The sequence below is a fragment of the Saccoglossus kowalevskii genome, chromosome 2 (genome assembly GCF_978046115.1).
Source record: "Saccoglossus kowalevskii chromosome 2, keSacKowa6.1, whole genome shotgun sequence".
Lineage (NCBI taxonomy): Eukaryota > Metazoa > Hemichordata > Enteropneusta > Harrimaniidae > Saccoglossus > Saccoglossus kowalevskii.
The window spans coordinates 7,300,765-7,322,485 of NC_140642.1; the positions used below are offsets into that span (position 1 = coordinate 7,300,765).

The 21,721-nt window shown below is 35.1% G+C and overlaps 1 protein-coding gene across 1 annotated transcript in view; it reads right to left on the reverse strand.

Annotated features, from left to right (window-relative positions):
* Positions 1-18: 18 nt before the first annotated feature.
* The window catches only part of LOC100372458 (clathrin heavy chain linker domain-containing protein 1-like), a 22,823-nt gene continuing 1,120 nt past the window's right edge, over positions 19-21,721 (reverse strand). Inside the window, exons 2-10 of the mRNA XM_002732859.4 lie at positions 14,001-14,188; positions 13,388-13,539; positions 13,085-13,286; positions 10,500-10,627; positions 9,771-9,959; positions 9,278-9,452; positions 8,926-9,131; positions 3,353-3,535; positions 19-752 (exon numbers count right to left, since the gene is read on the reverse strand). Coding sequence (XP_002732905.2) covers positions 538-752; positions 3,353-3,535; positions 8,926-9,131; positions 9,278-9,452; positions 9,771-9,959; positions 10,500-10,627; positions 13,085-13,286; positions 13,388-13,539; positions 14,001-14,188 — 1,638 coding nt within the window. The 3' untranslated portion in view covers positions 19-537. The remainder of the gene's footprint in view (positions 753-3,352; positions 3,536-8,925; positions 9,132-9,277; positions 9,453-9,770; positions 9,960-10,499; positions 10,628-13,084; positions 13,287-13,387; positions 13,540-14,000; positions 14,189-21,721) is intronic.

Genomic DNA, 21,721 nt, shown 5'->3' on the forward strand with positions numbered 1-21,721 from the left:
AACATAACCCACCAAGTAGACGATAGGTTGATATGGTTTATTACACTCACAAAATATACCATAATTTGTACAGTGGCAAAAATATACAAACAAGTTCCATTCTAACATTCAGTGGGTAAAATTGAAAAGAATATATAAATCTATGGTAAATAAGATAAAAGTGAATATATCCTTGCTCACAATAGACATACAGGCACAGGGCCACCTAGAGTCAAAACTGGATTAAATTTGACTGCCGGTACATATAAAACTCGGCATCAGTAATTGATGTTAATTATATTTACACCACACAAAGATGTTTCATAGCAAAAAAAAACAATAACTTACAGCAACATAGTCTGTAGCAAAATGTAATCATATTGCATGAAACACAAGGGTTAATTAGTGTGGTTAAATAGATGTAGTAGTGTACAGGGATGGGTATACAATGAACAGTCGGCAAACACAGAGAATAAATAGGATATATCAGAATCAGTTATCATCTAAAAATGCACCATGCTAACACAGTTGGAAATTGATTGGTTCACTTGTCTGCAGTTAATTTATGTATGAACAGTTTTCAAAGTCGTCATCAAGACCCAGGGTCGTTTCCATGGCCTTAGTAACTGCTCCTCTAACAGTAACCGCTGCAAGTAGTTCAATACCAATATCAAGATAACCATTTTCTTGACAGCATGTGACGATTTCTTTCCATGTATCCAGTGATGAATCAGGATTGAAGACCAATGTTTTTAGACTAGCAATGTTGTTACCTGAAATCATGGAGAAATGTGTTAGTTATGATAGTGACATGTGTAACATTATCTGGATATCATAAGCAGCAACACTGCACTACCATTGTCAGCACAATGCTACAAGTAATTACAGTACTAGTAATATAAATTATATTTTTTAGCCCCTAACTGGACACAGTCTGGTGGATTTGGTTCTGTCCATCCATCTGTTTTATTATCTCAGAAATTCATGGACCAATTTTCCTGAAACATGGTTGATACATGACAGTATATATATGCCACAGTTTTTTTTTATTCCTGTTCAGATGCAAAATGGCAGACTGGTGGCCATATTTGACCTAAAAATCGGCTAAAAATTCATGTTTTATATGTGTTAGATAACACCTGTTGGCATACTAAGGCACATCCATTATTTTTCAAATTTGTTGTTGAAATTGTGCTATTTTTTTCATAAAAATACTTATTTTTGTTCATTTTTTGCTTATAACTTGAGAATACAATCACTAAGTTTATTCAGATTTGGTACAGAGTCAATATATTATTTCACAAAGATGCAAGTTGAGATTCTATGCAATATTGGCTGACCAGCAGCCATTTGTTTCATAAAAATCAGCAATTTTTTGGCACAATTCTATATTATACTAGTATCTCAAATTAACACTGTCCAATTATGTCCAAACTTCAATCTTGGATGATTATGTTCTAGCACATCGAAGAAAGTTGATTATGTGTCACAATCTAATTCAAGATGGTCACTTTTGATCCTTTTTCGCACATTTTGGCTTACTGGTATATCTCCGGTATAAATTCACGTAGTCCAATTAGGTTCAACCTTAGTTTAAAGACAGTTGTGTGCTAGCAAATCAACAAATCATTATGTATTATGGGATAGTTATGACTGAATCAAACACAGCAATCATAAAGCGTCTCTGCTCCCACAATCCTACATAACTATCCCACAATGCACTAGAATATGGAATTGCAATACATGTTATACATTTTGCTAACACAGACATAGACACTCACACATAATAAATTGCCTTGTAGTCCAAGTCATTAATTCAGTGTAGAATTGGTACATGCACTTGGTCAAAAAGGAACATATAAATGCTTACATTTCATTTGTTGTGTATTTATTCAATGTACAAGAACAAGGGGGGTGACAATGGCTTGTAACTAAAGCAACACAAAATTGATCACTGTGAAAGTGAATAAATTGAACCATCAAATTAAAAGTTCAGACACTGGCCTACATGGTAACAATCAGTCAGATCTCATTCCAAAATGAACTTGATGTTTTAAAAGACAAAAAAAAAACATAGTTTCTAAAGTAAATGCATATTATGAAGTTCACACATGCATGAATGCGCAACTAATGTGAACTTTTATAACACCTGCATTATAATCCATGAATGATTTTATTATTGCTCTTTTGATTACACTATCAAGGAAGTTATGGCAATGGTGGACGGTATAGTTAAAAAAACTAAGATCTATTTACCTGAAACGGTATGGTCAATATTTTATTTTGCTTTTATTCTCAAAATGTATCACTGGCTGCATTTGTTGTGTCATGTCTCACAACTGAATGTTCACACTGACTGTGTTTTGGCTGCAGGCAACACTGGTAAAAGTTATTGACATTTTGTTAACATTTTAATTTACATTTTGATCAATTTAGAGCAATAGTACAATAGTTAAATATCAAGTGCCTCTGCATTTTCTATATTATGAATTTCAAAATTGCTATGATTTTGTGAAAGAGAAAACCTGTGGTTACTTACTTCACTCTGATCAAAATGTTTCTCAAAAAGTTTAACAACAATTTTTTCGTTTATTTTTTTTCAGCTCATAACGATGGCCAATTTAGAAATACATACTGACTATTGGAATGCAATTTGGCACAGCTATACTATGGTAACAATTGGTTCATTAGTAGTAGTAGTCCAGAGTTTTAAATCCCGTTTGGTCCCCGAAGACGAGGATGGCCGGATTCATCTTAAACTAGTGGCAATCGCTCTTACCCCCTCCCTCCACTTTGCACGATTTAAAGCATCCCTCATCCTCATCCCAACCTTCCCACTCTCCTCCTCCACTTGCATCTTACACATCTTCTTTGGCCTTCCCCTTTTCCTTGGACCACTCACCTCTAAATCAAGGGCCGTTCTTAATACATGCCCATCCTCCCTCCTCAGCACATGCCCATACCAACGTACCCCATTTGCCTTCGCCAACCGATCTACCGCTTCCTTCAAACCCAACATCTGCATCAAGTCCTCAGTTAACTTTCTGTCCATCAACTTCACCCCACACATCACTCTCACCATCGCTCTCTCCGTCCTCCTTAAAATACCCAGCTCATTTTCACTCAAACACCATGTCTCGCTCCCATACAGCAATGCTGATCTCACACAACTCTTATAAACTATTCCTTTCATCTCCTAGTAGCTCTCCACATTCCCTAAACTTCACCCAAGCAAACCTTGCTCTACCTAAACTTCACCCAAGCAAACCTTGCTCATAAATATTAACTTATGCAAATGAGACAATTTTTTTCAACCATTCGTATCAAGCAATTCCCCCCTGAATGTATGTGTGATGCAATCAAATGCATGTACCTGAAGGAAACTGTGCATGTACATGCTCCAACAATCCCAATCCAACATGACATTGTTGACTTCTAATCAGAGTTACAACAACTTCCTCTACAGGCGCTATTGATTCACCAGCATCATTTGGTTTCCCCAATAACATAGCTAACTCAACAGTTGGACATTCTTCTAAGAGTCCAAGATAATCATCTGTCAAAATAAAACATTAATTGTTAGAGATGAATTTACAATCTGAATTAAATAATGCAATATGTATGGATTCACCTCAAACTGAGTAGCATATTATAAGGTAGTAACTAATTATACAGAATTGCACCAAGGAATCACAAAACAGTGTTTGTGTAGTTAACACTTTTACTAATCTGTAAATAACTTTGAGATTATGATTATACAAGATCACGGTTACTAAAAACGACGGTTAGGAAACGCTATTGTTAAAAGGTGTGAATCTGCCTAATCCCTCAAGGATGTGTGTCGCGCTGTGTACGCCCCCCCCCCCTATTGCTTGAGATTTCAAGGCCCACCATTTTGTTTCATTTTTGTGTCGATCACTTGATGTTCCGCGAATTTGAAATTTTAAGCTCGTTTTCAATAGAATATCCACGTTTAGTGCACAAGCTCTACGAAGAACTACACGTACATTTCGGATGAGTACTCTTTGTGACTGTGAAAACATTCAGAATCGAGAATCGTCATTTATCGTTTTCACTGTTGTCATGAGAGTAAGCTTGGGTCCCAGTAGAAAAAGTGACAAAAATTCTAACCCCTAAGTCACTATTTTAAAATACATTATATTATAAAAAATACTACCAAATGAATTTTTAGTATACTACTGTGCGTACTTATGAAGGTTGTGTGCGATTTGGAGGCTTATTAGAGTAAATTTCATCGTCTTGCTTTCGCGTCACTGTATCAGCCATTTTGTTTAAAGTCGTAACACTTTTTTTGTAGACACCGTAGAAATTGTTGAAAATGTATTCAACATTTTCCGCCAGTTTTATAAAATGCCTGTTTAATTGTTCTTGTCTGTCCTTGTTTCAGTTTTTGGCAAATTTTTCATGTTGCAATATTCAGCGTACCGTTAAATGCGGTTTTAGTCAACCCTACAATTTTTGAACACATTGAACTGTTGGTACAACTTTCTCACAGTCTCTTCGCCAAATAAATTTTTCAAACCCTTTTTAACCGTTCTTAATTTCATTGGAACTGCCTGTTGTTGCATATTTGGTCTGCTTACATGAATTTTGTTGAGCATGGGCGGGTCATTTCAGTTATCTTATCACATATTTTGTTTATTTCCAACAAAATGTATGTGGTATCATGGCTCCTCATTAAAACTTTCGCCTGGCTGAAATATAAACACTTGTATGGTTTCTTTGATGTCTTTTTTCTGATCATGTTTTGTTGTTTTTTTTAATTCAGTTTTCTGCCGATCTTGTTATTTAGAAACGAAAATGCCATACACGACAGGCAAATTTGTATTGAGTTTGAACCGAGCGACAGGTTTTGTCAGGATTCACTGGAACAACTTACACTTTAGTATTACTGAAAGATTCGACACACACACAATAAAATGGCGTGCAGTTGTTGATTGCAATGAAAAATGACGTCATGTTTGCGTGATTTCCTGTCTACATTTTATGTTATTAGTACGTCTTTTCTTTCAAATGTTTACCCGCGACACGCATCCAATGAAAAGAACATGGTTTGTTTCCAAACCGTCTTTTTTAGTAACCGTGACAAGATGTAGCTTTGAAACAAGCATTGTCCATTGATAATCTAGTTTAAATTACAATTGAATGGTAACGATGCAATATCTTTTTTCACATGGTAAAAGTGAGTATAAAAGTCCTGAAACAATGTGATAACATTTTGTGCAGAAAATTCTGGCTAAAATTTAGGTGAGAACAATTCTGACCAAAAATGGACGAAAAGTCTTCATTATTACATAAAACAGTAATTAATATTCATGTTCCTCAAATAATACTACATGTACTGTATTAATCTCAATGTCCCTTACAGAATAATATAACATGAATTGCATGAAAGTTACTAAATATATATGTGAGCCAAAAAGTGTAGGTTTTGTCTGTAGTGAAAAAGTACACAGTGATCAACTGTTAAGTTTTTGACTAGAGTATAAGTTTCATCTATTAAAATATGTTATGTAGATTTTGAGTCATGAGAGAACTGCCAAATTTATGCAAATTAAGTATATTTAATAATAACCGATTTGAACCCTAAAGTAATTATAATTAAGCACATTATCCCAGAGGATGCATCAATCTTCATTGAAATGAGGGGTAAAGAAAAATTAGTCAATTTATGTAAATTAGGCAATTAATATGCATTGATTTCACACACAAAAACTAATGACAGATGTGGTTTATTCCAGAGAGCAAACCTATCCACATACAGGATAACTGCAAAAACTCACACACAGGAGTGAAAAATATTTGAGTGATAAATATATGGGTAAAAATATTCCATTCATTCGATAATAGCTGTCTTACTTGATCACAGTACTGCTAAACCCTCCCCTCCGAGGTATGTACGACTTAGAAATAGTGCCGTATGCGAGTACCAAGTTGCGAGTCGCAAGTAGCAAAATATGCCATATGCTAGTGGTAAAAACGGCATATGCGAGTGGTAAAATGTATCGTTTGCTAGTAGCAAAAAAGCCCTATGCGAGGGGTAATACAAAGGCTTGTAACGTTTGCTTATAATATAATAACGTACGTTCAATTGTGTTTTATCACAGTAAAATCAAATATTTACCATGGTTATGAAATGATGTGTACATGGTTGGTTAAGATTGGCATGATGCTGTATCAAAAAAGTTCGTTCAGTCATTTGCATAGAATCGATGTTTGCTCTTCACGAAATTGCACAGGAAACGTGAAAGCACAATAATTTAATAAACGGCCATGACCAGCCAGCACACTCCGCATAACATGTGAAAATTGTTTTTTTCTTTCGGTAAAATTAGTATGAACCCGTGGTCAGTGATTAAAGAAACATAGAATTATAATTGTAGTTAGTAACGGGTGCATGTTCACCGAAGGGTCACAGAATTCTTGTGTCACGCGCCGCCGTTTAAATGAAGACAATGGCAGGTTTCAAAAGTAGTCACACTTCGGAGAGGTGTTAAATTTGCCACAACCCAAGTGTTAACTAGCACGCAAATCCATAATACATAGTATATAATAAAGAAATAAAGTGCATGTTGATTGATAAGTCCGCATGTTTACGAGACGTCCCTCACACTTGGAATGTATTTACACGCAACCTGGATCAAATTTGAATTGAAACAAATTGAAACAAAGAAGCGTCTGCCATTGCTTGGTCAGGATAGAGAGACAATTTTCATGGGTAAATGCTAGTAGAAGACCCTCAATGCCCCAAATACTTCGACCTAACCACTTTATTTGTACAAGTAGAATAAGTGTTATGTTTCGTTAAAATAAGCATGGGCATGTTAGCATTGAAATAATCATAGAAGTACAGTTATCATCAGTACAAGTAGACTCGCTGAACAGGAACTCACACGCGAGCCAATGGAAACAATGGCTGATTTCAAAGCAATTTTGTCTCAGACAAGACATGGACAACAAACTCGCTGTTTTGCTGATTAGGAATAACGTGATGTTAATTTCGTGGTATTACAACAGCTTTGTAATGAAGCACAGGCCCTTAGCTAAATCCTCCTATAAACTGTTGATTCTGTCGACCAATGGGAACGCACGTTTCAACCAGACTACTTGGACCTTGGACATTTGCGAGACGTAACAACAAAAAACGCAGCCAGTGATAGATTTCGAAAATAAAAATAGAAAATAATCGCAATCAGAGGCGCCGACAACGCGCGTTGGAAATAAATAGAACGCATTCAACTGCGTTGTGACACAGTATCACCAGCCTCTTTCACTCACGCAATATAATTATGCTATTTCCCAACGCACTTATATTTAATACATTGACGAAAAACACCACAAGAAAAATGTCAACTAATAATAGTATTAATACGCAATTATCCAGGCAGTGCTAGAAATTATTGCTGATACTAATCATGTTTTGTATTGGAAAGTTGGATACTTGAACGTGAAGTCCCGGGCATGTAGTAATAATAATAATAACTTTATTGCTTTCGTGTAAATTTTTTTACATAGGATAAGTACAGCAAAAAAGAGTTTTAAAATAATAACAAGATATATGTAAGAATTGTACAAAAAACAATACAAAAGGACTTAACTAGGATTTAAATGTTAAATAAATCTTTGTGTTGTGTAAATATAATTGGCCAGTTCTATAATTATGCCAGGATCTTTGCTTGAGAGTATATATGTGAACTGTATATTTTTATTGTTATTATCTTTTCTAAGGTCTATGTTTTAACGAAACATAACACTTTTTCTACTTGTAAAAATAAAGTGGTTAGGTCGAAGTATTTGGGGCATTGAGGGTCTTCTACTAGCATTTACCCATGAAAATTGTCTCTCTAACCTGACCAAGCAACGGCAGACGCTTCTTTGTTTCAATTTGTTTCAATTCAAATTTGATCCAGGTTGCGTGTAAATACATTCCATGTGTGAGGGACGTCTTGTAAACATGCGGACTTATCACTCAACATGCACTTTATTTCTTTATTACTGTAAAATGACTAATTTTCACTGGGTTTAAACTTCACTGATTTACCATTTCAGGCATATTCAGTGGGTTTTAAATTCACGGTTTCGTCATTTAGATAATGTGTTCTATGCTAAATTTTACATATTCACTGTGTTTTAATTTAGCGCATTTTTCCAGTCAGCGAAATAAGCTAAATTAAAACCCAGTGAATAATTACCCCCTTTACAGTATATACTATGTATTATGGATTTGCGTGCTAGTTAACACTTGGGTTGTGACAAATTTAACACCTCTCCGAAGTGTGACTACTTTTGAAACCTGCCATTGTCTTCATTTAAACGGCGGCGCGTGACACAAGAATTCTGTGACCCTTCCGTGAACATGCACCCGTTATTAACTACAATTATAATTCTATGTTTCTTTAATCGCTGACCACGGGTTCATACTAATTTTACCGAAAGAAAAAACAATTTTCGCATGTTATGCGGAGTGTGCTGGCTGGTCATGGCCGTTTATTAAATTATTGTGCTTTCACGTTTCCTGTGCAATTTCGTAAAGAGCAAACATCGATTCTATGCAAACGACTGAACGAACTTTTTAATACAGCATCATGCCAATCTTAACCAACCATGTACACATCATTTCATAACCATGGTAAATATTTGATTTTACTGTGATAAAACAAATTGAACGTACGTTGTTATATTATAAGCAAACGTTACAAGTCTTTGTATTACCCCTCGCATAGGGCTTTTTTGCTACTAGCAAACGATACATTTTACCACTCGCATATGCCGTTTTTACCACTAGCATATGGCATATTTTGCTACTTGCGACTCGCAACTTGGTACTCGCATACGGCACTATTTCTAGGTTGTACATACCTGCCCCTCCCCTTCCTTTCAATGTCTTCAATCAAACTAATTTATTTAATTAATACAACCAGTTACCAGACATAAACTTTGCCTTCTTTTGTGTGTATTCAATCAATGCATGTATACGTCTTTGTCGTAGCATACATAATGCTACCAGTCTGTGTTCTTCTAGTCTACTATACACAGTCTGTGCCATGGCTAAACACTGGTTAGTAGTTGTAGGATCTTTGTCTTTGCTGTAGTCACTAAGTAGATGACCCAGTTCTAAGCAGTATGTCAACCTATGAAAAAGCAACATGGTACACCTCAGAAGTCATTTATAAATTACAGCATACAATCATGCGTGACAATGAAGTTTTTACCTCCATGTATAGCAAGTCACTTGATGATATTCATTGTGTATGGAGAAGATAGATTAAATATGTACCTGTCTTGTGCAATCCAGTGCATGACTAAATCTAGTCTATCTTCTAACAATGCACATTCCACACATTCCCATGATATCTCAGCACTGGGTTTCATATCAGCACTAGTGACTGTGGCCATCAAAGCTTCACAGTAAATCAACAGCGGTGATGGATGGCCAGGAACAACAGGTAATCCTGAAAAGTTTAAACACAACCAAATTATGATCCTCTTTTTCTTAGGAAATCTTGCCAGGGTATCATACTCAAACCTCTGGTCTGAGTGTCAGGATATCTTAGCCATACATGTATCTCTGGTTTGAGGGCCAAGATACCTTACCCAAACCTCTGATCTGAGTGCCAAGATACCTTACCCAAACCTCTGATCTGAGTGCCAGGGTATCTTACCCAAACCTCTGGCCTGAGTGCCAGGATATGTTACCTTTAAACCTTGTCAGAGTGTCAGGATATCTTAGCCATACATGTATTTCTGGTCTGAGTACTAGGATATGTTACCTTTAAACCTTGTCAGAGTGCCAGGATTTCTGAGAATGCCTTTAGGACTGTTAGCTGCATGTAAAGCAGCTTCTGTGTACTTTTCCTCCTCAAAAAGTTCATTAAAACCCTCAATGTAGTCCAACATGGCTTCAGCTTCTTTTTCTTTAGACGGATCATCATCCTCAAAAGTAGAGTATGTTTCATGACCTGAGGCAATCAGAAAATAACAAAAGTGCTAAATCAACTTGAGGGGAACTAAATAACAAGGCTTCCATAAACCCAATGCCAGGTCACTTAACAGCAAATTATATTTAGATTTGGCTACAACAATGTGTGGCTCTTAATATCCAGCTATGAATTGTCCTGAGGAAATTGTCATCATTTAAAAACTGTCATCATTCACAGAAAAATAGATTAAACATGAGGTAAATATACTGTCTAATATATTGTGTATGTTACAGTAGTAGCACATTTCAATTTGTTACATGAATCTAAAAAATAAGCTGAATTTTCCTGCTGAATTTGGTAACTGGCCGGGAAAAAGTATTAGCCGCCATAGCTAAACTCAAAAGTATGCATTACTGGTACATTGTACTTGGAACATTGCAAGCAATATCAAATAGTATCTATAGGAATATGGCACATGCTTATTTTAATAGATATTCTGATAAACATTGAATAACATGATTGAAATATGTAAAAGTCACAACGAGATTTCATACATTTCTCTTTTGAGAATATACTCACTGAAGGAGCTCATTTTGGATGTGGGTCTTGTAAAAGCAACATCTACACAATCTACCAAGCTTTGATTTGATGGCTTCTCTTTATTGTATGTGTGAACTGCATCTACTGCCACCTTCAATCGCACATTTCTGTGAAGTCAAACATTGTAATGCAGTGATACTGAGGATAAAAGTAATAATTTTAATGCTTGATTATGATCATTTTTCAACATAAAAATGATTGACATACATGTAGAACCGCATTCATTAAAACAAAAATGGCCATCAGTCAGCCATTTTGAATCTGACCAGTAAAAACAAAATGACCTGCATCAAGGTCCCATAATGTCCAATGTACCAAGTTTGAACAAAATCCAGCTGTAAACAGTCAAGATCCAGTTCCAGAATGCCAATAATGCATGATTTTGATGATTTTTCAGCACAAAAATGGCAGCCATTCAGTCATCTTAAACGGCGACTGAATGCATGGGGACACATTTTTAAGTTGATGCCTAGCAATGAAATAATAGAGGTCTGTAAAATTGCAATGCCGATGGTGACTTTCAGAAAGTATATGTGCTAGTCATATCTTATTACCAATGTTATTCTCTGGTTGCTAACTACTAAGAGTATGCTAGTGTGAACTCTAGAAACTTCTTCTAAATAATTTGAATAAAAATTTTCAAATTCTATCGTAAATTACATTGTTTGTAAATTATTGCAAATAAAATCCAATGACAATACATTCTTGATTATGGTTGTAAGTAAATCTGAAAATAAATTACCTTAATTACAAAAACTATTTGCTGAAACAAGAAAATCTGAGATATTGTCATTTATACCACTTTCAGTCATGTAACCTATTGTTGTGGCTGCATGTTTAATCCTGTAAATCCATGAGTCTCTTTGTCTGAAGTTATGGTATTTGTAACAAGCTAAACTTGTACTCATATTTCTACTGGGCTGTTGTATTCATATGCTAAGTTTAATTGCTGCAGATAACCCAAATACACTTGCGTCTTTGATAACCTTGACATATTTTGTAAATCAGCTATGCACTAATTACGTAACTGTGGCATATATTGTAAAATCAGACTTCGCACCTTGAAACAACACATTGTTTTACTTTTCTGTGTCCATTGAGACTATTGTGAATGGGGTGTGATGGAATAAACTATTTGAGTGAGAGTGACCTGTTGAAAACCATGAAAGGTGCTTAAATACCTCCACACTAAGTTTACCTTACAAAATTTTTTAGTTTTTAGGGAGACAAATAGTCGTTTTCATCAAAATCAGTGCTAACAGAACGCATTTGAACATTACGGAAATTCACTTCCGCATTGCGTTAAAAAAATTACATCGTCAATAATCGAGAAACTTCGTCACTATGACACAGCATTTTGATTGGTTAATGAAAGACTTGACCTGATAGGTCAAATGACGTTGTTTCAGGTCAAATCATGCTGAAAAACATCATGGCTGAAATTGCTTCATTTGCATACTATCAAAAACATCCCACAACGAAGATAATGATAAAGATCTTGCCTTTGACTGTTTTCCCACAGATCCTACCCAATTTTACAATGTAAATTCAGACAGTATGTAAATCGTATTGTAATAAAATGAGTGTATTTTTATGAACATGTTTTGTTTCTTCATTGTAAAAGAATCATGGAAATTAATGATGACTCGTTTCGCTTTTTTACCTTCAAAAAGACGTAATATCTGAGTCCGGCATTGTGAACGAAAGATGTAATTTGTATATTTTTTCGTGGGTGGTAAGATGGTTACAATGGGGTGGTTCTCGAGTATAATCCCCCCCCCCCCCACTTTCCCGATTGTACATGTTCAGGCATCTGGGCTTATGATCAGGGAAGTACGATAATTGCCAGATCTTGGAGAGCATATTACTGACATCTTGGAATATATACATAGAACACATACCAAAATCAAACAAGGCTGAAATCCCACACTGGTTAATATATACATGTTTGAATGAAATTGAATAAAAACTATTTGAATCATTGAAACCACAAGAAAAAATTCAATAACAAGCGTCAACAACACTGAGATTTCCCCCTCACATACATTTTCTGTTCGTCTACAGTATTATGATACAGTAATAACATAACAAGTACCAGATTGGTGAATATAAAGCAATCAGAATTTGAAATTTTATCAAAAAATCTGCACAAAATATTTACTAATAGTAAACAAGCTGATTATGTGCTTCAATTTCGGATTTTAAAAAAGTTGACAGTATAACATTTAAGGAAATTGGAAAAACTGCACATGTGCACGCCTGTAATTCAACTCACTGTGGAGATCTTTCTATGTTAAACCAATGGGCATTTAATATGCTGAAAATAATCATCTTATAAAATGAGATTTCCAAAATCTAATTTTTTAGTAGTGCCAGAGGACGTAATTCCAATAAAAATTGCCAAAAAAATATATAGTTAAATTTGAGGCGACAAGAAGTATATCAAAACCACACAAAGCAATACTATCCAGCATGGTTGCTTAGCAACACAAATGGAAATCAGAAGGATATTAGATTAGAAAGTGCCTTTTCAAAACTACAACCTAAGATTTATAAAATCCTACCTTTTCTTGAGTTTCTCATTTTTCTCAGTGACTTCATCTCGTGTAAACATTTTACCATTAAGTTGTTCCTTTATATCATGCTTTTTTTCCTTGGATGCAAATTTTGTTTTCTTGTTAAGTATCAAATCTTTAACTTGTTGTTCTAAGTAAAGCAGATGCCTATTAAGTACAGCAATGTCAGTAGATTCCTCTATGGTTAGACCTAAAAGTGAAAAAAACATTCAAATCAGTAGTTTATAAGCTTATGCTGTCTATCACTATGACATAGTATAGTGAGATGTACGGTAACTATACAAGTCTGACCTGGTAACTGTTTGTTTTCTCTTTTGATGACTTTTTTCTTTGGTACATCTTTTAGGTCATCATCATCTTTCTGGTTTCTTTGTCTTCTCAGTTCTTTGATGTATTCTAACTCAGATGTAATGCGAGCAGTGTCTTCCTTCACTACTCGTATCCTAGGAAACAAAACAATCAGATAGAGCTGAAACTGTGTGTGAATACTACACTTTCTCACTAATGATCGACAGGGAGATATAGATGAATGCACTAGGAATAGGTGAAGGAAAAGAAATCTAATAATAATTAGACGATCTGAATAATAACCTAGTCTATTCTACTTTATGTGAATTGAAATCTAACAAGATGTATGGGTGTGATTGACAATTAACATTTCTCACTTAGTATGATACAGAGTACCCATTAGCACACTAATGCATATTCAGCATACAAAGGTACCATTTAGACACTATACTGTATGTGCAGGAATCAGTAATTTCACCTCAAAAAATCAAGCAGGAAAAAAAACATGATTTCCAGTTTAAGTCAAAACTGACATGATTTACACAACTGAAATCCATGTGTATATCACACAGCATGGATGTCTTATTGAAATAAGATGAGAGAAACCGTAACTTACTTGTCTTCGAGCTCATCTCCTCGCTTGCGATAATTTGACAGAGTGGTTTGTTCTGATGCCATGGTTTTCACTTTTCCTGATAAGTAAAAAGCTTCCTTTTGACCTCTCTTGATAGCTTCAATACAGTCTTCATATTCTGCTTTGACAGAGGTTAATAAGGGTTTGTACGCAGACACATGCTCTATAATCTGATAAATGAAAAGAAAGACAAAGCATCATAGATACCAGTACTACATGTTTTTATCTGATATTCAATACACCCTGGCTCTACCACAGATGTGACCAAATTCAATCCACAATAAATTTACAAAGATAAGAATTATACTAAACCACATACAGAAAAGAGAGTGAATAAAGATATGGGAAATAGGGTGAAAGCAAATTAAATTACGGATTTGTGGGTAAGCAATTACGTCAGAGTTTTTTTGCTAAGAGTTTTTTGTTAGAGCTAACAAGGACTGACAGTTTCTATTTACGTATTGTGAAATATAATCCTTATCCTTAGCCAATTTAGAGAAAAAAATTGTTAAATAGATTGGGTGACATTATAGGAGTGAAAGTAAAAGCAGTAACTTTGAAATTACTATGCATCTATAAATTCATTTTGGATTACCAAAAGATACCGTATTTGCTCAAGGAGTGCATCTGCAACAGAAGCGCATAAAGACAACTGGATCTATTAAAATATGATATATTTACATAAGTAGAACAAATTACATGTATACAAGTATTGTACTATGTAGATTCGCTATTGGGGCGGCATTCTTTTGTATTGACCTTCATGTATGTGGATGATTACTGAAAGGATGCTGCTAATGTTATTTCTAAATTATATTAAATAGCACCAGTGACAGAAAAATCACAGTCAAAAATGCTAATTTGAGTTTTGAAATGTTAAAATTAATGTATTCTTAAAGATTTTTAATTTGCAACAAGAGCGAACCCAAGTGAATCATCAACTATTTCCCACAATTCGCACATATTCGGCCCATCAAATATATCACATAATATAGTCCAGCAAAGCTCTATGATAAATCTTGAAGTACAATTTTAATGCATAATATCTCCTGAAGGATTAAAAATGTCACATTGGACACATACTATTACAAAATGCTAAGTTAAAATTACAGAATAATTAGAATATGAAAAGGGCATACACATCCTAGTAACATCAATGATGTAATCTTTTTATACATGGCTATTATGTTTAAAGTGGCAATAGCTGTAACTATCGATCGATTTTCTCCAACTCTTATTGTTATATAAAACATTTTCTGTGTCATCAGTGCCAATCTGTAACAGCTATTGTCTAAATGTAGACACTGGAAGCATAGCATTGCATTGGTTGATTCTAGGTCTTCAGAGGGTGCCATCTATTAAAAATTTCATTTTGTCAGGCGAACCTCAGGAATTACATGATGGTTCTATGTGAACAAACAAAAAAATGTTCAAAATCACAGACATTTGCCGCTTTAAAGTGCCGATGCTATTTTCTTGTCCAACATCAATTATTGGTGATTGATTATTATTAAGGTTTATGTGTTTCAGAACAAAATTAATATTTTTAATCAAAATAAATGGTTTTAAAGTCCACGCCAATGTCCTTTTAGAGTACCTCAAAATGAGGCTCATCGATAGTCGTCATTAGCACCTTGTCGTCATTAGCAACAAGTATGGTTTTGGGAGACTGCGGACGACTTCCATTATTTTGCTATTACTCAACACGCTGCATTAACTGGCTTAGGGTTACCAGATTAGGGAACGAGCGTCTGCCAAATAAAGCTTATAAAATGCTTTTAAATATGCACAATCAAGGCAAACGCACTTGGGCTACTGAAATAATGCTCCTATTAGACAATTTAGGTTTTGGCACAGTCTGGGAAAATCAAGGCGTTGAAAACAGTGAAAATTTTCTACTTTAGTTCAAAAGCCGTGTGCAAAATGAAGGCAAAAGAATTTGGTACTCTGATATATGTACGGCGGAGAAAACAGATCATTATCGACAATTTAACTTTAACTTGGCAGAGAAATGTACTTAAAGCTTTCAGTCAACACAAAACTTCGTAGAGCATATGTCCGTTTAAGGTTTTCAGATCACCCCCTAGCTATAGAAGTTGGTAGACACAGAGGAATCACCAGAGAGTATAGAATTTGCGATCTATGTTTGTCTGAAATTGAAGACGAGTTCCATTTTCTTCTAAAATGCCCAAAACTCAACACATTCAGGCAAACATTTCTCCCCCAGTCTCTCCAGGACCATGCAGCAAACACCTTGCAGGATTTTCACAAGATAATGGCATCAGACAACACGACTGATAATGAAAGTGTTGCTTTATTTTGTTTTCATGTATTTAAAATTAAAGAGAAAATGTAATTTAAGACTTTTATACTTTATTTTCAAACCTATGACAGAAATGTAATGGTTTATTATTATTTGCGTACATGGGCCAGAGGCCTAAATACGAATAAAGTTATGTACCGGTATATATTATTAGCACCTTGTTTGCATACAAAAATACTCCTAGTGACGTCAGTGATCAGTGTCCATAGCCACTTGTGCAAAAAAGGGTGGTTTCTTGTTCAGTTTTCTCGTTATTTGACTAATTCATTTAATTTTGATTTATTAAAAAAATGAGAACGACGTATAACCAAATTTTACATTTCTATATTACTCATATTCTACAACACCTGTATGATTCAGTTAATGTTATTGTCATTATGTCATAGCTACGACATAGCATTAGTCTACAAATTATTATGCACACAGAGCAAGTCAAAACACTATTCACAAAGTCACTATTCAACACCTATTATCAAACAATTCAGAAATTTGTAGACAGCGAAATTAAAAACAGTCGGTGATATGATTTTCTGTTTGACCAACGGTCAGGTGATCGCGTCACTAGCGAATATCTGTGCTGGATCTTAGAAGTCACAAACTAAAACAGTCACGTAAATGGGATTTTGACGACGTACATGTATCTCTCTCTTCTGAAATCCACTGCGACAATGTGCTGGTCCAGAATCTTGTTTTTTAAAATGTGTTGGTACTTAGCTTACAGAACTTATGTATAAACCCAAGTAGTTTTAAGATCTTTAGCAAATGAGGAAAGTTGTGCAGTGAAAGAATTTGCAGTATAATTAGCACTGTATATGATGGTGTAAGGAGAGGCCCACCCCATGTAACCCCTGTGAAAAAACAAAGTTGGCAGGAATACATGTATATGTATTAAATGATGCCGTATTGTAAAAGTATGCGCCAGGAGGGTGTGGCTACAACACAAGAAATATCTCAAATTTACTCAAATATGATTTAGTATTTTTAAAAACAAGTCATTGAAAATGACACAGTCCCCGTTAAATTTTTGAAAGTTCTCTTTGTGCTCGTCATATTAAAGTGGAGGGGTTGTCGCGAGCGTGTCCTTGAAACTTGAGTTCAAAGTGGCATATACAACAGATTGTTTATTTACATCAAAATATGTGTTCCGTGTAGTAGTAATATGGCCAAAAATAAAAACAGTTGTTATTCGGCCATCTTTGATCTGATTATGAAACACACTGATATGTATGATGTATGTGCCAAATACGAATGAAAATGGTACATAAATTGTGGAAATATAGTAGTAAGGCCAAAAAGTCAGATGGCTGTCAATCGGCCATCCTTGATCAGATTTTGAAAAAAATTGTCATGGACATGCATCCTAACATGTATAAAGTACATGTATGTGCCAAATTTGAATGAAAACTGACAGAGCATGTCCAATATACCGCATAAAAAAAAAACAAGATGCCTGCCAGTCGACCATCTTTGATCCAATTGCAAAATAAATTGTCATGGACATGTATCCTAACATGTATAATCTATGTACCAAGTTTGAATGACCTTAAACTCATAGTTGCTGTCGACATAGGAAGTAAAGTAAGCAAATAACACCGAATAAACGGCAAGGTAAAGACTATGTCTAATTATAGTAAATACGTACTGCGTGCGTGACTCGAACCGGCGCTCGCGTACGGCACCTAATCGCCTAGCGGCGCGTATCGCGTATCGCGTGGACGGGTTTCATGTTCTCTGCACGTAATAAGCTCGGTTATTAAGCATCCTTTTTTGGGGATGCCCGGTGGCCGAGGGGAAGACGTGTAGTGGCGTGAAGCTAGGCGATTAGGTGCCGTACGCGAGCGCTGGTTCGAGTCACACACGCAGTACGTATTTACTATAATTAGACATAGTCTTTACCTTGCCGTTTATTTGGTGTTATTTGCTTACTTAAGTTTGAATGACAACTGACAAAGCATGTCCAAAATACAACATTTTCAAAAAACAAGATGGCTGCCAGTCGGCCATTTTGAATCGAATCATTAAACCACTGCATGTGCATATGTCCCACATAAGGTACTAGGCACATGCAAAGAATGAACGAAATCGGTAAACAGGATTCTGAAATATGACTCTGGACAGACTGACGGACGGACGGACACGCGAACGGACAGATTCAGGAACTCACAAATGGTCGGGGACATGTATCCTAATATGTATGATCTATGTACTAAATTTGAATGAAAACTGACAAAGCATGTCCAAAATACAACATTTTTCAAAAAACAAGATGGCTGCCAATCAGCCATCTTTGATCCAATTGTGAAACAAGTTTGAACAAAATCCATCTGTAAACAGCCGAGAAATGCTTGATTTTGATAATTTTTAGCACAAAAATGGCCGCCATTCGGCCATCTTAAATCAGATCATAAAACAAAATAATGTGCATCAAGGTCCTATAATGTCTGATGTATATACCAAGTTTGAACAAAATCCATCTGTAAACAGCCGATAAATGCTTGATTTTGATGATTTTTAGCACAAAAATGGCCGCCATTCGGCCATCTTGAATCAGATCATGAAACAAATTGACGTGCATATGTATAATATCATGTATGTGTAAAGTTTGATTGTGATTGGTCCAGACATTTCTAAGATACAGGTCCGGACACACACATGCACACACGCACGCACACACGCACGAACACACGGAGGTCAAAACATAAGTCCCCGTTTTCGGACTGCGTCCGAACGGGGACTAATAAATCGTCATAGACATATATCCTAACATAAATAATCTATGTACCAAGTTTGAATGAAAACTAACAAAGCATGTCCAAAATACAACATTTTCAAAAAACAAGATGGCTGCCAGTCGGCCATTTTGAATCGAATCGCTAAACCACTGCAGGTGCATATGTTCCACATAAAGTACTAGGCACATGCAAAGAATGAACAGAATCGGTCCAAGGGATTCTGAGATATGACTCCGGACGAACGCACGGACACACAGACGAAGACTAATTATAAGTCCCCGTTTTCGGACTTCGTCCGAACAGGGACTAACAAAATTAATAAATGTACATTTCAGAAGGACACATCGAAAATAAGAAACGTGTGTATGGGCATTTCATCAGCACTTTATTAGACTTTGTAACATATGTTAATGTAAGACAACAAAAAAGGAATAAAATTCCTTTGTATTTTCATGAGTTTTGGTGGCTAAATAATTGGTCAACTATAATAATAACTTTATTACACAAATGTACCACCAGAGGCACTGTATGTTACATAACAAAGCAACATTTGTTTTTCTCTCTATGCTTTCTTCATTCAAATTATTGTATTTTTATAGATTGTGGTTTTCAGACAATTTGCTACTTGCAAGCTACAATTCATAATTTTAACAAACTGTGATATTTTGTTTGATTTTACAAGAAGATTTATTCACACAATTTTTCAAAAGAAACAGCAGTTTATTTTCCAATTCAATAAAATCTGGCCGACTGGCAGCCATTTTTAATGCCAAAATTCAGTCAAATTCGGTCCTTGTGTGTCCATCGTCATTTCTCGGAGATGGCTTGACAGATTTTGTTGAGACTTGTTACAAAGACAAAGGGACCACCCATACAGAAGCATGTTTTTTTTTATTTTTTTATTTTTTTTTTTTTTAAATCATGTATATGGCAAATGTAGCGTGGTCGATTCTATTTAAGGCATACTGTGTAATTTGTTAATATTTTTTTTTCTTACTTTTTATATGGGCTTGTCCTGAAATAAAAGATAATAATAATAATAATAATAATAATATTTTTGAAATGATCAAATATGGCCGACTGGCAGTAATTTTGATTGTTAATCATGGCTTTTGCCTGTCCATTGATATTTCTCAGAGATGCCTTGACTGATTTCAATGATACTAGTATACACAATGACACAGTGAGGAGGTATACATATTCACATGGATTTATTTCCTGATTTGATCAAATAAGGCTGCCTGGCGGTCATTTTGAATGTCAAAATCCTGTAAAATCTAGTTTTTTGGGTGTGTCCATCATCATTTCTCGGAGATGCCTGGATCGATTTTGCTGAGACTTGGTACAAAGATAGAGTGACCACTGGCTGGTACAGATGCACATTGATTTATTTTTTCAAGGAATCAATTAATAAGCTTATTTGCATATTTAATAATTAATTTGAATTCTTGTTAATATCTTGTGAACTAATATTGACTCAATTGAATTTCCATATTCAATTAATTTTTGTTAAAATTGATGCAAATTTTACCAAATTCAAGAGAGATGTTCTTCCGGATTCTGTCGTAAATTCTCACTGGGTCGTTAAACGGCAGTTTGGGTTTTCAAAAAAATAAATGGGACCAAGAAATCGCCCAGGGCAATTTTTCGGCAATTTCCTGATGCCTAAAAGTTTCACCATAGTCATTGACGCCTATTCAAGAATACGATGTTTATTGCGACTAGCGTGAATGGGTAAGCTTCATTTCAACAATGAGCTGGTACATGTATCACTGTAAACAATGTTAGATTATTCTTCAAATACTCGGTTTATCTTTTGAAAACAACTAATTTGTTTATTTAAAAACAAATCATATGCTGCTTTCCCATCAAAATCCAAGGCAAAAGATCGTACAACAACATCGGCAAATCTCTTCCGTGCTGCGTTCAATAACATTAACATATTCAAATGAGCTCTGGTAATTTGAACATGTTGGCATCATCCATAGTTTTTTTATTGGTTAATTAGCAATTTGACCTGTCAGGTCAAAGAATACCATTTCAGGTCGAAACATGGCAGATATTCATTTCTACAGCATCAAGCATTTAAAATGCGTCTGGAATCATTCATGACAATTCTATGAATTAATTTTTTTAAATTATTATAATCACTACTAGGTGATAATCGACAATTGTGAAACGCAGCATGACGCTACCGCGATCATTTGCTACTACGCAATGCAGTTGTGTTTATTTGTGTTGTGTTTATTTATTTGAAACTTCTTTTATAATATACTTTTTTTTACTAATAAAATGAAAAAAATAATTGTATTTGGCGCAAAAGGTTCGTTAATGTGATTTTTTTTGGAGAAAGATGTGCTGGGTGAGATTGTAATGAAATTTTAGGCAGTCTACTTTTTTAATTCAGCAAAAAAAAATTTAAACAATTTTAGATTAGCTTCTGCAATAGTTTCTTTCCTCTTGGGTGGTCCAACTGCCTGATTTTATACATATACATTCAAACTTTATAATTCATAGTCAACTATAATCTGACAAGTGGGGGCTGTGTTATCTTCAGATGACTTGTTTGTTTCACATTTTTGGCAAAATCACTGTGAAATTTACGGTATATGTTTTGTGAGTACTGAAATTGGCCAGTCACTACCTTG